At 42.0% G+C, this 15,884-nt stretch overlaps 1 protein-coding gene across 6 annotated transcripts in view; it reads right to left on the bottom strand.

Moving 5' to 3' along the window:
- The window catches only part of LOC138970893 (serine/arginine-rich splicing factor 7-like), a 32,207-nt gene that overhangs the window by 6,564 nt on the left and 9,759 nt on the right, over positions 1–15,884 (bottom strand). The window contains exons 1-4 of one of the 6 annotated variants that reach the window (XR_011457099.1): positions 13,089–13,242; positions 4,412–4,792; positions 1,575–1,754; positions 430–711 (exon numbers count right to left, since the gene is read on the bottom strand). Coding sequence is in view for 4 of the 6 variants with exons in the window: in XM_070343469.1 (XP_070199570.1) it covers positions 1,575–1,754; positions 4,412–4,792; positions 13,089–13,096 (569 nt within the window). In the remaining 2 variants the exon portion in view is untranslated. Of the gene's footprint in view, positions 1–429; positions 712–1,574; positions 1,755–4,411; positions 4,793–13,088; positions 13,243–15,884 lie in introns of those variants that run through there. The other 5 variants (XR_011457100.1, XM_070343469.1, XM_070343470.1 and 2 more) reach the window with 5 other exon arrangements.

Raw genomic sequence — 15,884 nt, 5'->3', positions numbered from 1 at the left:
TTAGAATCAAAGAATCTCTTACATCCGACCACACATGCTGAACTACTTTCCCTTGAAGGTATCAAAATAAGATCAACGTCAATGCAACTCGCGTTAATGAAAGCGTCGATGCGACGTATATAGAGTTTTCCCTTTGTTCCGTGAGCCGGGACAGATCAATATCTCAACACCAGGCTGCTCGGCAAACTTTTTGTTTGCCATCGTGTCACAATACAGTGACATAATGCCACACAGAAATTGTATTGATCGAACGCTGGGTACACAATGGCACAAGGAGTAAAGATAAAAACCACAAAATAGTTATGGAGTTCTAACCAATATAATAGGGAAACCATCATTTGTAAAGACATTCATTGCAAAGATAAAGCAGAGCGAAAGAAAAAGTCAACACTTTTTTTGTGGGGTTGATAAAGGGAATGAAAAACTTACCATACAACGGTCTCATCTCAACACCAAACCAACTTTTTCCATGCAACAAAACAGATCTGAACCAACAAATCCCAAAAGAATGGGGGAAGCGTTTTAGCCGTCCATATGACGAAGCTGTCACCAGAACCAATCAGAGACAAGTCACTTTCGTCAAAGTCCTGGCTGAAGTTGACCAGGACAATTTTGTTGCGTTCGACACACACGGTCCATTTGACATCAGTACCACGCTATCTTACAGTACCCAGTCTCACACCATTTTCCTGAGTAGCAAACCAAAACGCACTGAAAAACACATGCCCTTTTGACAAACACAGACATTTTATCTGATACAAAGACAATCGTGACACATATGATAGTAAATTGGCTTAATAAAAACCATAAACACACACACACACACACACACACACACACAAACACACACACACACACACACACACACACACACACACACACACACACACACACACACACTTGTTAGATTTCAGTCTCCTCTGTCTCTTCCGTTAATAAGGCTTCACTAAAGCACAACGTTTTCAAATGCTGCTGTCCTAGAACAAAAATGTACACTTGAAAATGTTACTTCCTTATCATGCACAATCACTCACTTTTCGAACGTCATTTAACCTAGTAAACATTCGGTGTCAAATGCTCCTTGAAGCTAATGGATAACTTCCTTCAACACTAAACCTTTTCACTTGTCTAAAATTTGAAGGCAGGAGCAGAGGCTATTCAACACAGAAAAGCAGACTAAACAATGGCTATCCTTGTCTAGCCCACATGACCGCAAATAAGCAAAGCACAATAAGGAAATAAACAAACATGTCAGATTGAAATAAACCATTTGAAAACTGTACAAACGTGAACAAGGAACACGTCACATTTTAACATAAACGTCTCAACTTAAATGACGTAACACGACAACAGCATCTGCTGTTTTTCAGAGTGACAGTATTGATTCTCTCCTTCAAAGTTATTTTAAATCTATGGGAAACAAAGATGTAACAAAAGAAATGAAACCAAAAGCAAAGGAAGAGTAACAAAACAAAAGAGACAAAGACAAAATATAACCAAACATTGAAGAAAAAAACAAAGAAGAACTGAATCTAACTCTATTTCTGCACTTGAAACCCATGTTGTTCACTCACCTTCGAGTTTGTCCTCTGTTACCACGATTGGGGCTCCACTGGTGAGCGCGACAGGCGCGGGAGAAGTGCCCCCGTTTGCCGCACTGGTAGCAGCGCAGGTAAGGGTTGAAGGCACCGCTCCGTGTACCTTTGGTGCGGGGTCGCGCCATCGTCACTCTAATGCGGCGACTTTGTACAGTCCTGGAAAACAGGAAAGATTGTTTTTTTCACAATCTGTGTGAAACTTTACATTGACTGGGGGAAATGCTGGATGTATATTTGAATCTGAAAGTCGTGTTACAGGTCACCCGCAGGCTGCACTGAACCCACGTCACTTGCCTTGACAGGATGTTCCGGTGTCCTTTTTAGGTGGATGACCTGAGGTTAGTGTAGTCATGTGTCATACGACTGGCAACTCTTAAGGCTTGCGAGGAGAAAGTACAGGGTGGGACTGACGATCCCAACCTCTACCTTTGTTTTCACACAAAGGGAAGGGTGGGGAGCGGGGGGGGGGGGGGGGGGTGGGGTGTAGCTCAGCCAATAGTGTGCTGGATTTGGTTTAAACAAAGTGTTTATTCAAATACATATTTGACTAAGCGGTTGAAGTTATTATAACAAGGAGCACAAGATAAACCTTTAAATGTGTTCTCAGAGACAAAATATTAAAGTGGCGGACCATTTGTAAATTCATATTTAACACATTTTTAAAAAACATAACAACAACAAAAACAAAAACAACAACAACAACAACAACAAACAAATAAACAACACAAATATGCACTGACTTTGTAACCAGTTCCTCGCTATCAGTGTGAGTTCGAACGGCTGTATTCTCAGCGTATTACCAAAACATGCCCCAATATATAGGCCAGCTAGTCCTATAAGAGGACGTTAAGCTAAAATAGCCAGACAGGGAATGTGTAAACGAGAGTGAATACAGCTACATGTCTTTTAATAACGACATGAAAGGAGGAAATAACTGTAAATTGCGAATCGTATTTCTCGGTAGATGCCTTCGGCGTTTTCAAAGGTCTTCGTTAAGGACCAACACGAAGCTGTACGCAAGTAACTTCAGCATACAATCTAGACTAGTCAGTAATAAACATATACGCATAGAAAAGTAAAAATTTATCAAACACCGCTTTAAAAAATTATTTCAATGGCGGCAATACACAAACACCCCTGTACAACTGTCATGCGACTGATCGTAAGCGAACGCGGGCGAAAGCAATCAGAAAGAGAGAGAATGAGAGATAGAGAGAGATGCACGGAACCCAGGCAAAACAACAACACTTTTTTCTCTCCTTAATGAACTGTGCAAGCTGTCACCTCCTATACTTTACCGTAAAAATCTCTCGGGCGATAAATTTCAGTTCAAACGCATAATGCATAGAAAGCAGCACATGACATGCACACACGTTTGCTTGTGAGTGTTCTGACACAAAACAGAAGCTGGAATAAAGGTCTTACTTTCATTCGAAACTTCTCGATACCCTCTCTGTCTCCCACACGCACAGACACACCCACACCCACACGTACACACACACAAACACACACACACATCATCATCATCTGAAGCAAGTGTTGGTCGTGCCGAATTTACGGACTTGTATATAAGTGCTTGTATTTTATTTCTTGCCTCCTATAGCATTTCTGTTTTAGTATAATGTGATGGTGTGTTTTTGTTTGTTTTTGTTCGTTTCAAGGACAGATTGTAAGAAAAGGCCGAGCCTTAAATTAACTCTTCATTCTTGGTAAATACAGTTCAGCTTAGTTCAGTTCTCTGTCTGTCTGTCTGTCTTTCTGTGTCTCTCGCTCTCCGAGTCTCTCTCTCCCTCTCCGAGGCTCTCAAGTTATTCTTTTTTCGTTGGCAAAGAGTCGAAGCTAAACACGTTCAGGAGATTAACCCTGACTGAACCATCTCCAAACCAACGAACCTCATTCCTTTACATGTCGTCTGGTTCTGGTTCTGACTGTCATACGTTTCCATTATTGCGCAAAAACACGTTAATACTTCACCTGCACCCAGCCAAGCAGGGACCTTTGTCCGACCTAACGTTCTACAGAACTGATTTGGTCTTACTAACTGAGATTAAAACGTAAATAATTATAGACCATTAGCGCCATAACTTGACATACAGAGTTCAACTTACTATTTCAGGACTCTCAAGAGATATATAAAAATTAATGTCAAGATTATTTGTCCAACGCACTCTCCATGAAGAGGAGTTCAAAAAGGCTATTGTCGGCGCAGCTCCAAGTGTTCAGGAAGGCGCTTGTCTCCCAACCTCACATTAGCAGATCTATGCAGTATATTCCAGGAGATGTGGCAATTGAAACAAACAGCCTGGAAACTGCTAACAGTGCAAAGAGACCGAAAGTCCTCATAGCCAAGAGGTCGAATTTTCTTTCATCTCTTTGTTTGGAATACTCATAACTTGTACTGACCTTAAAATTTCTGACGTAACAAACAAGCTATCAATAATAGGAATAAGAGTGAGGTTTACATTTCTGATCAAGGACTGTGTCCAACATTCAGTGAAGATATGTTGAAGTTAGTCAGGTTCGTAGACACACAAACATAAGGCACTACTTCAATATAAAACAGTATGTCAACAGAGTCATATTCCTAGTCCTGAACACAATAAACGCTAAGTAGAAAGGGTTAGAGATTTATTTTCCGTCCATACGTTTTGATGGCTTTGAGGACTTGTTCCTGAAAACGATGTAGGCAAAGTAGGGCTGGGTACTGGCTATACCCATAATGATACCAACAACAGCAGAAGCAGCAGCACAACAACAACAACAACAACAACAACAACAACAACAACAACAACAACAACTTAAATCTGACTTACTCTCCATCCATCCGTTTGATGGCCTTGAGAGCCTGGTCCCTGGTCCTGTAGACGATGAAGGCGAAGCAGGGTTGGGTTTTAGCCATCCACATGTCCAGGATCTCCCCGAACCTCCTGAACTCCTCCCGAAGGTCTCTCAGGTTGGTGGACGTGGACAGGCTACCCACGTGTACCCGGGTACCTACCCGTACCCCGGTGTCGTACTCTCTGTCATCTTCGCTGCCCCTCCGCCGCTTGCTGCCGCGTTCGGGATAGGAGGGTGAGCGTGAGCGGGAGGAGGAGTGGGAGGGGGAGCGGGAGCGGGAGCGACTTCTCATCGTGTTGTGGGTCTTGCTGGACAAGGCGTGGTCTCTATCATGGCCCTGCTCGCTCTCACCACTGCTGCAACAACATAAAGCCAGAAATCAGTCAATAAATAATAATACATACAAATAAATAAATAACATAAAAAATAAATAAACAAGAAATGTACCAAGATTACAAAGACTGATAGAATTAGTAAGCTGCCTCGCTTCATTTAGTATGAATCAACTTTACCAAGTTGACACAACTGGAAGCGGTGTCTCAAGGCTGCGCTCCCCTATCTCCATCAATGTGTTGTTTCTGTGATGAATCAACAGATGTTACCACATACGGGGGAAAACAAATAGTGGCGGTGTCTCAAGGCTGCCACATCCCCTATCTCCAACAATGTGTTGTTGCTGTGATGAATCAACAGATGTTACCATATACGGGGAAAAACAAATAGCGGCGGTGCCTCAAGGCTGTCACATTTTCCCATCCTCAGACTAGGTCTTGCATGAATCGACAAAACTTACCACCGACACACAGAACTAATCTCAAGGCTGTCAAATTACCCCACATCGGCCAAGTTTGGGACAGATACAACAAAAAAGCTTACCATAAACTTACAGCACAAGTCTCAATGGCTGCTGCATTATCCCCCATCGGCCAAGGTTAGGATAGATCAACCAAGCTTACACCAGACTGACAAAACTAGCCCTGCCTTAAGGCTGCAAGTGACATGTCCCAGGGCCGCGGATCCGGATCCAGGGGGGGTTTCCTGGTGCCCGGCGCCCCCCCCCCCCCTCTGGCCTGACAATGTACCTCCTCCAAGGGTAAAAAAAAAATATATATATATATTATATGTATAAAAAAAAAACTCGAGACAAATACTCCCAGAATGCGCCAGATTGCACATGTTTTCATCTAGATTTTTTTTTTAATTCAGGGGGGCATGCCCCCGGAGCCCCCTAGGAGGTTCGGGTGCTTTGCACCCTCAACTAATGTGGCTAAGATGGCGGACAGTTGAGCGAGGATTCTGTAGCTCTCAGTTCTAATGTCTTTGTGGTGGATACGGGCTGTGCTCTCATGTGTTTTTTGGTTCCACGGATTCAGTAAGGTTGCCAACTCTTACTCCATTTTATATGGAGTCGTGTAAACACCTCATAAGCGAGTAAGTTTGATGTTTTTCAAATCACTCTTTGCAAGTATTGTCATTTTTCCCCAGATGTGACACCCGGTCTAGTGACAGACGAAATGCTTGTACAAACTTCACGTGCATCTCGCTATTTCTATGTGTAACTGTGTCGTTCTTCTGCCCCACTGAACCATATCTGAGACGCGCCACGGCTTGCCTACAGCCACAGGCACAGGCACACGATTGAACTATTTGAACTATTTGGTTGACTGCCCTTGACTGTTCATGGACTGTTCATAGTGTTTATTCCTTGCCGTTATCACATTGCTAACTTAAATGTCTGACACTGGAAAGAGGGTAAGAGGAGAGGTCTCGCCTATCAACGACGATACAGAAAAAAGGCCGTGCCTTGATCTAGAGGACAGCTACTTAGACGCATTTGACGATTCAACCATCATCGTAGTAGAACAGCCCCTGCACAGCACCACCCTCGGCTCTCCGCCAGACGGGACAACTTCGGCGATGTCGAGTTCCACTATCACCTCCGTAAAGGAGGGATTGCGCGAGGCCCTGTTGGATCCAGCAATCCTTCGACTTCTAAAGGAGGCTGTCGTGGCCCCCCTGATGCAGCAGATCGAGGAACTAAAAAAGACGGTGGCCAACAAGGACCAAGAGATCGCGGACCTCCACGCTCGTGTCGACGAGCTCGAGCAGTATTCGAGACGCAACTGCGTCAGGATCAGTGGTATCCCCGCCGCTGACAACGAGAACACTGACGAAGTTACTAAGAAACTAGGGGCTGCGCTCGGCGTCACCATCACAACTGACATGATCGACAGATCCCACCGCGTCGGCAGACCTGACCAGGCCGATCGTCAGATCATTGTCAAGTTCACCTCCTATCGACACAAGCGGTTGCTGATGGGCGTTCGGAGGCACCTCAAGCACAAGACGGCCTCGACCATGGGATTTTCGCCACCCGTTTCAGCAGCGGAAGCCGCGGCGCGGTCAGCACCACGGGGGCTGTTTGTAAACGACGACCTGACGAGGCAGCGGGCCAGATTGGCAGCTAAAGCACGTCGCCTAAAACAAGACAGGCGTATCCAGGACACATGGGTCCGTGATGGCGAAATATTCATAAAAAGAACGAAAAAATCACAAAAGTGTTCAACGAGGAAGAACTAGAAAAATTAGCATAGCCTTGTATAACTAGCTCGTCTTCTGTATGCTACAGCTACAGCTTACCCAGTGAAGTGTGTATGCTGCTGCAAGCAGTAAAACGTAACACCGTGAAATATTGACATCTGCCCATGACTGCTTGCTTTTTCTTGTATCTTGTACTTTTTGTTGAATTTCTTTCTTCCCGTGCGCCTACATATGTATATTTTGAACCACGAGCTGAGAGCTACAGAAACGTTGTTGTTTTCTAATGGAAAACTGTTACCCATTGGGAACTCTGTATATACGTTCTTTACTTAATCTTGTTTTTGAACCCTCTTTACAAACTTTACCCTTGTTTTTCCTGTTGTCTTTTTGTAGCGCAATTCTTCCCAGACCAGCCCGCAGATACACCCTCCCTCTGGCCATTTTTATGTTCCTGATCCTGATAGGATATGTCAGTTAATTTAAGCATGTACAGGGCCAGAATTGGGTGTTTCTATGGAAAAGCAGTAGTTCTCTGTCGCAAACTTGCTTTCCTATGTGAATCTTCTGTGTTACCATTTGTGATTTTAACTTCACTTAAATCATCAGCCCGCGTTCCGTTATCATTGTTCGTTTTTTGTTGTGTTACCTTCAGCTTTAAAAACTGGTCAGCTTTATTAAACAACACCAAGCTGGCAAAAACAAATAATGTTGATTTTAATGACCAGCAGTCAAGTCTTGTAACCCCGTTTGCACAGTCGAAGTTGTACTTATCAGGTGATGTAGAAAAGAACCCAGGCCCTGAACACGAGCATGAAATCAGTGTCGTACACATTAATGTCAGAAGCCTTAGGAATAAAATTAATTTATTGCAGCCCGAAGTTCAACGGCACGATGTCTTAACACTTTCGGAGACATGGCTAGCGCATTCTGATGATAATTCCTCATTATTGATTCCAAATTTTAGCCCCCCTATTCGACTTGACCGTCCAGACCATCCTTATGGCGGAGTAGCAATTTATGTAAAGAATTATTTGTATCATAAACCCCGTCCTGAGTTTAACGTCGTCGGCCTAGAAGCCGTGTGGGTTGAGATAAAATTGAACAAAGAAAGTATTTTGATAGGTTCATTTTACCGTCCACCGAATGGAAATGTTCAATATTGGGAATTAGTAGATGAAAGTTTAAGAAAAGTAAATAGTCAGGTATTGAAGTTTGTAATTTGTGGTGATTTTAACGTTGATTTTATAAGTTTTCCCTCTCACAATTTTTTCAATATGTTGCATTCATACCAGCTCTGTCAACTTGTCAATGTTCCCACACGTATAACTGAAACAAGCAGTACCTGCATAGATCTCATAATTACACAAACGCCACAACTAATTAAATCTGTAGATGTTCTGCCACCAATTTGCAGCGACCACAGCGTGCCACGGGCGATACTAAAAAGTACTGTAAATGTGAGTAACTCCTTCAAGCGAACTATTTTCAATTACGATAAATTGAATATAGTAGGGTTTTGTAACGCTCTCTCACAAGTTGACTGGACAGGTATGGTGACAAATGAAATGTTTAATGATAGTATTGACGATTTTAGTAGAACATTTATGAATGTTGCAAAGCAGTACATGCCGGTTAAAGAAGTTACTGTACGCCCCAAAGACGCACTCTGGATTACCCCAGACATTTTAAAGTTAATCGACGAGCGAGATCAAATTCACCTGAGAGCAAAAACGAGTAATTCTTTAGAAGATTGGCAGAGTTATCGTCAGACGCGTAATCGTGTCACAGCAGCTAAGAGAGACAGAGTCCAGCAATTTTATATTGAGTTAGACGAACGTATTTCCGACCAAGGTTCCTTTGGTACTAAAAAGTGGTGGCAGTTGGTAAAGTCATTCATGGACAAGAAAGGGCTTGGTGTTGAAGAAATTCCTCCGATTAACTTTGAAGGCAAGATTTACCAGTCAAACCAGGAAAAAGCCAACGTTCTGAACAATTTTTTCATACATAATTCCGTTCTTGAAACCCCAGACGACAATTTGCCTCAAGCTGATTTTTTAGACAACGAACTTAATGAGATTTATCTTACAGTCGATGAGGTTAAAGAGGTTATTAAACGCCTTGATACAGGTAAAGCCACTGGTCCGGATCTTATTCACAATAGACTTCTAGTTGCTGCTGTTGACGCCATAGCAGAACCCCTGACATATTTGTTTAACAGGAGCCTTAGAGAAGGTATATATCCTAGTTTGTGGAAGACGGCTCATGTCACTCCTATTTACAAAGCCGGCCCAGCCGATTGTTGTAACAATTATCGACCAATTTCATTATTAAGTTGTGTTGGGAAGGTAATGGAGCGCGCTGTGTCCACAGCCATGTTTACACCTTCTTACAGCGAAATAATATATTATCACCTGCACAGTCAGGATTTATTTCTGGTGACTCTACCATCTGTCAGCTGGCTTCGATTTGTGACGAATTTTGTGTAAATTACGATATGGGAATTACTACTCAAGCTGTTTTTTGTGATGTGTCAAAAGCATTTGAAAAAGTTTGGCACAAAGGGCTATTATATAAACTCGAAATAGCAGGAATAAGAGGACAATTGTTAAAATGGTTTCACGATTATTTAACAAATCGCCACCAGGCTGTTGTTATTAAGGGTGCTAAGTCTGCATTAAAATGTATCCCGGCAGGTGTTCCACAAGGCTCTGTTCTAGGCCCCTTGTTATTCCTGATATATATTAATGACATTGTGAATGATACGGAATCTGTTATAAAGTTGTTTGCTGATGACACGAGCATGTCCATGTCCTTAGAAGATCCAATTAGACGAGCGCATACTTTGAACGCAGACCTAAATAAAATCAGTACCTGGGCAAAACAGTGGAAAGTTAAATTTAACGAAGCAAAAACGGAATTGTTAGACATAAAACGTGATAATATACCAACCGAACCAATCATTTTTAATAATATTGTTTTGAAAAACGTGAACCAACATAAACATCTTGGCGTAATTTTGCAGAATAATTGTAAATGGGACTTCCAAGTGAGAAGCATCGTAAAAAAGGTCACCCTCTTAATTAATTGCTTAAGATATTATAAATACAGATTAAATCGTAAAAGCCTGGAAACTATGTACAAATCCTTTGTTCTTCCACATTTTGACTATGCAGACATCCTATGGGACAACTGCACCGAGTACTGGTCAACTGCACTGGAAAAATTACATTTGGAAGCCATTCGGACTATAATCGGTGGTGTACGCGGCACCAGCCACGAAAAGCTGTATAAAGAAAGCGGAATTTGTAACCTAAAAGAAAGACGGAGCAGACACAAACTAATTTTATATTACAAGATGGTATTTGGCAAATGTCCTCATTACTTATCACAACTTTTGCCACCTTTAACTTCTGATGTTAACCCCTATCATCGAAGAAGACCATCAGAAAGAAGAGTTCCCACTTGCAAAACTGAAGTATACCGTCGATCTTTTATACCATCTACCACTGTCCTTTGGAACAACTTGCCAGACAACATCAAAACAACTAACTCAATCAGCGAATTCAAACACTATCTAACTATACCTGATTATAACGTACCTGCCTATTACTACTGTGGTAAACGACTGGAAGAGATTCACCACTGCAGAATGCGCCTAAACATGAGTAACTTGAATTCTGACATGTGCAAACGTCACTTGCAGGAAAATCCGCAGTGCGCTTGCGGCTACCTGCACGAAACAGCTGACCATTACTTGACATATTGCCCTCTGTACGTTTGTTTGTTTGTTTGTTTATTTGTTGCTTAACGTCCAGCCGACTACGCAGAGCCATATCAGGACGAGGAAGGGGGGGATGAAGGGGGCCACTTGTCAAGCGATTCCTGTTTACAAATGCACTAACCCATTACTTGTGTCCCAGCAGGCTTTAGTAAAACTAAATTAATACCTACTGGAAGATTACCAGTTTCCAGTATGTTAAAATAGGCTTAACCTATCTACTGCTGGACTTACATCAGAACACTAACAGATTAAACTATACATGAATCGCGAGACAAGCGGCAAGAGAAGAGATTTTTGGAAAAAATACAGGTGAATGAGCAAGAAGGCAGAAAAAAGAAAAGAATTCATGAAGAAAAAGAGAGCATGACAGGAAAGAGGAACCAAAAATCTACCTAACAGCAAACTAGAAAGCTCCTGCGGTTCCAAAAACAGGAGGGGCCTTTAATTTCATAACCGCAGTGCCCCACTGCGGGGCCCTCTGTACGTAGACGCTCGCCTATCTACAATAAATGCACTACCTGTACATTACAGACATGTTGAAATATTGTTAAATGGTAGCGAAAACCTTTCTCTTCGCACCAACAAGCTTATTTTTGAAAGTGTCCAATCGTTTATCTGTAAATCTGGTCGTTTTTGTTAATGTGACTCAGTACGCATATCCATGCCAACAACCCTTATTATATACATTTTTCAATTATATATTCAGCGAACTACTGCTTATTTGCCATTGGATTACAGTTTACAATGTACTATGTATATTCTTTTTGTATGCGCTAACCACCTTCATCTTTCATTTGTACCTACCATTCTTTCGTCCCACCTCCACCCTCCCCCTCTTCCTCCTGCTAGCTTTCTCCTGTTCTTTTTGGTTTGCTTCAACTATGCTGTTTACCTAGATAGTTCCATAGTTTATAAGTAATGTTTGTCCGACATCATATTTTTGTTAATTTGTAACTACGTAGGGCGCGTAATATAAGCGTTCGCTTGAGTTCGTGTCCCTATTGTTTATCGTTGTATTGTTGTACCATGTTTGATTTAATAAAACATTGTTTAAACCAACTAATGTACCCCTACCACAATTTGGAACCCCCCCTCACCCAACTTAGGTCCTGCCCTGTGTCCCCTACTTCTGTCAACTTTTGGATGAATCAACAGTCAACCGAGGTTACCATAGACTGAAAAAATCTCTGCCAGTAAGATGTCACGTGATTGCCAAAGTGTCTAAAAGGTCACAGAGAGAGAGAGAGAGAGAGAGAGAGAGAGAGAAGGAGAGTTCATAAGCGAAGAGACACCTGTACACAATGATCAAAGGTTACACGCTGAACACAACACACCACAATCTGCAGAACTCGATGTATATCGACCTGATGCCGACTCGATAGCTAGGCCTGATGCGGGCAAAACTACAACTGTTTGTGTTACGATCAAATCGAAGCAGTTCAACCTACACGGTAACATTTCACGCGGTTTCCGTCCTGTATCCATATTCGCACTGTTTCACTTTCGCATCGTGTGTCCCACCAACACCAGCTTTTTACACTACATCACTTGAAAGACTGACACTCACTCCAACATCACAGACATCGTGTATCTCAACAACACCAGCTTTTTACACTACATCACTTGAAAGACTGACACTCACTCCAACATCACAGACATCGTGTATCTCAACAACACCAGCTTTTTACACTACATCACTTGAAAGACTGACACTCACTCCAACATCACAGACATCGTGTATCTCAACAACACCAGCTTTTTACACTACATCACTTGAAAGACTGACACTCACTCCAACATCACAGACATCGTGTATCTCAACAACACCAGCTTTTTACACTACATCACTTGACAGACTGACACTCACTCCAACATCACAGACATCGTGTATCTCAACAACACCAGCTTTTTACACTATATCACTTGAAAGACTGACACTCACTCCAACATCACAGACATCGTGTATCTCAACAACCTTTTTACACTACATCACTTGAAAGACTGACATTCACTCCAACATCACAGACATCGTGTATCTCAACAACCTTTTTTTGCAGCCAACACAATCTACCTCAGTTTGAGCGCTGGTCCATGCAACTACCGAATGTAAAAACATTCATCACAGTGCTGGTCATAGTATCGTGAACTTTTCAATTTACTTGAACTTGGAAGTGGTTGAAACTCCTCGTTTCAAGCAGACACATTCTTGCGCGCAACCAACAAAATGAACCTCACTTCAAGTTGCAGTCGGTCGACTCAACTCGCTGCCATGAAACAGACAAACCACTTGACTGCGCTGGTCTGAGGGGTGTGTGAACTTCTCTACTTACTTGGACATGGAAGCGACTCAATCCATAACCCATGATTCGCCAGCAGCCTACGAAAACAAGAGTTTTACACATACAAGTGAAGTAACTACATTTGACTCGGGCAGGCCGCTGTTTTAATTGCAGGTGGAAAGTGCAATCAATACTACGCACGTCGCAGCTTGGCTGTAACTGCGAGGTCGGGAAGCTCTACTTTTATACCTATTCACAAAAGAAACGCGACAATACGTTTCATTCTCATGCGACCTAAGTTTTCTTCACTTTTTTCTTGAAATAATAAACCCCAATCTAAATGAGGTGGGGAAAAGAAAGGAAATAAACTTGGAAGCAAGGGTAAAAGCTGATCGGGTTGTAGGCTATAATAATATTCTTCGGCTGTACTTGTGAAAGTTGAGGCGGCACTCACACCCTCATTTTTTAATCAAATTGATTGACATTTTGGTCCAGCAACCTTCGACGAAGCCCGGACTATGGGATTGAATTTGTGCTTGGAAACCGTTAACAATTATTTAATGAGTTTGGTTATTAAACATCTGACAAACTCTAATTAAAATTAAAACAATTAGTAATGGATCCAAAAAGGATTTCATCATATTCTTGATCATGTCCTGATTCCAAAAACATATTGGTATGTTATGTTTGGATTAAAAACAAGCTCAGAAAGTTAAAAAAAAAAAAAGAATAGAGAAAAGTGTGCTTTCATGTGAAGCGCTATACACACTAGCCAGCTTGTCACTTCAAGCGATCAGCGAGTCGGCCGCGGGTAATCGGCAATGGTGAAAATTAATGCCGCAGTGCGTTCAGTATCATTCTATGAGTTCGACAGGTTGACTAAATGTATTCATTTCGCTTCACACGACTTATGTTTTCTTTTCCCTGTCTGTGCGCTCTTCTAAGGAAAGGCACTTAATTCTTGTTTTCGTATTAATTGCAATGCAGGAAACAGGCTGGGTAAACGGACACTCGTACCTAGAATGCCATACGATCTTTCTGCATCTTCTTTCCGGTTGCTAGTTGTCTATCTTCTGGCGCCTACAGATTATGATTTCTGCACGTTTCATTTCTATTCTTTGATTAGCTATATTATGTGATAGTTTCGTCAAATAATACACTGATTTGTGTTCTCTTGGGAATGAGCTTAAGTTTGGTTCTTACCTCCGTCTTTCGTTGAATATATACTCTGGTTCCTGTGCTGAAACACTTTTGATTTGTGCCACAGTGACGAACAATACGAGTAGTGTTGTCTCAACAGAAGATCACTGTGCCGGTACGGGATCACGTTTTGAAAGTTTGAGTTTATTCAACAACAAAAGTCAACTGAAACCGATTTATACAATTAATGAGTGCAGATTCATGATAATGTTAACTGTCCCATTGTGGTTTTAGTGTATCAAGTTGGAAGAGAGAACAAATGGAGCCACAAAAGCTCAAAGATAAGGAACCAAATGTAGTGCCCTTCTTCCCTTATAACTGCACGTTTCTTTGGAGAATGGGTAAAAGTTAACTGAGCATGTAGGTGTAGATAACATAAAGCCCACGACACAATGTCACGCCTTGCCGCTGATGGTGAAAGCTGTTTTCATCATCACACATGGCGCGTCTCTACAGACGGTCACCGGGTCAACTCATCTCGTTGTACAACTTCTGATCATGATTCAGGCATCCCGTTTTTCTCACATTCCGCTGTATTCCATTCCTTCCTATCAAATGATACCCTACTATCATCTAAATTCCTGCAGCCAAATGTGAACGAATGCGAGAAATATAAATTGGCAGCAACCATGTCATTTGAGATACAGGGGGCCCGGGTAGCTCAGGTGGTAGAGCACTGGACTTGTGATCGAGAGGTCGCTGGTTCGAATCCGGGCCGGGACGGACACGGGTCAACTTTATGTGCAGACCCAGAGACGGTATCCATCTCCCACCCCCGTGTCACCACAATGGCACGTTAAAGATCTTGGTCATTCTACCATAAGTGCAGATGGCTGATACCACCTAAACACGCAAACATCAAAAGCCGTGAGGGCGTAAAAACTCGAATCGTATAAACCAATTCATGTCCAATATAGGCAATTAAGACCTGACGGACAATAAGCCCCTTAAAAATTCATTCACATTTGAGATAGCTGTGCTTCCTGTTTCAGCTGCAGGGTAATAAATAAAGGCCAGGCGTCGGCTATCGGTCAATAAGGCATTACCATTTGGCAAGGCTTTATCGTTCTGGTTGGGACACTCCACTGAATTCCTTTTGTCAATTGTTTTAAAATAACCAATACTTTTTCATGTACGCGCTTATTTGAAAATAGAAGACCAGCGGCGTGTTTGGCAGACATAAAAAGAACCCATTTTGTCTGTGTGTCTTTTTACATTTAGTCAAGTTTTGACTAAATGTTTTAACATAGAGGGGGAATCGAGACGAGGGTCGTGGTGTGTGTGTGTGTGTGTGTGTGTGTGTGTGTGTGTGTGTCTGTGCGTGTGTGTGTGTAGAGCGATTCAGACTAAACTACTGGACCGATCTTTATGAAATTTTACATGAGAGTTCCTGGGAATGATATCCCCGGATATTTTTTTTATTTTTTTCGATAAATGTCTTTCATGACGTCATATCCGGCTTTTTGTAAAAGTTGAGGCGGCACTGTCACACCCTCATTTTTCAATCAAATTGATTGAAAATTTTGGCCAAGCAATCTTCGACGAAGGCCGGACTTCGGTATTGCATTTCAGCTTGGTGGCTTAAAAATTAATGTATGACTTTGGTCATTAAAAATCTGAAAATTGTAAAAAAAAAAAAAAATTAAA

The sequence above is a fragment of the Littorina saxatilis genome, linkage group LG7 (genome assembly GCF_037325665.1).
Source record: "Littorina saxatilis isolate snail1 linkage group LG7, US_GU_Lsax_2.0, whole genome shotgun sequence".
Classification (NCBI taxonomy): domain Eukaryota; kingdom Metazoa; phylum Mollusca; class Gastropoda; order Littorinimorpha; family Littorinidae; genus Littorina; species Littorina saxatilis.
This window is presented reverse-complemented; position numbering and strand designations above follow the sequence as displayed.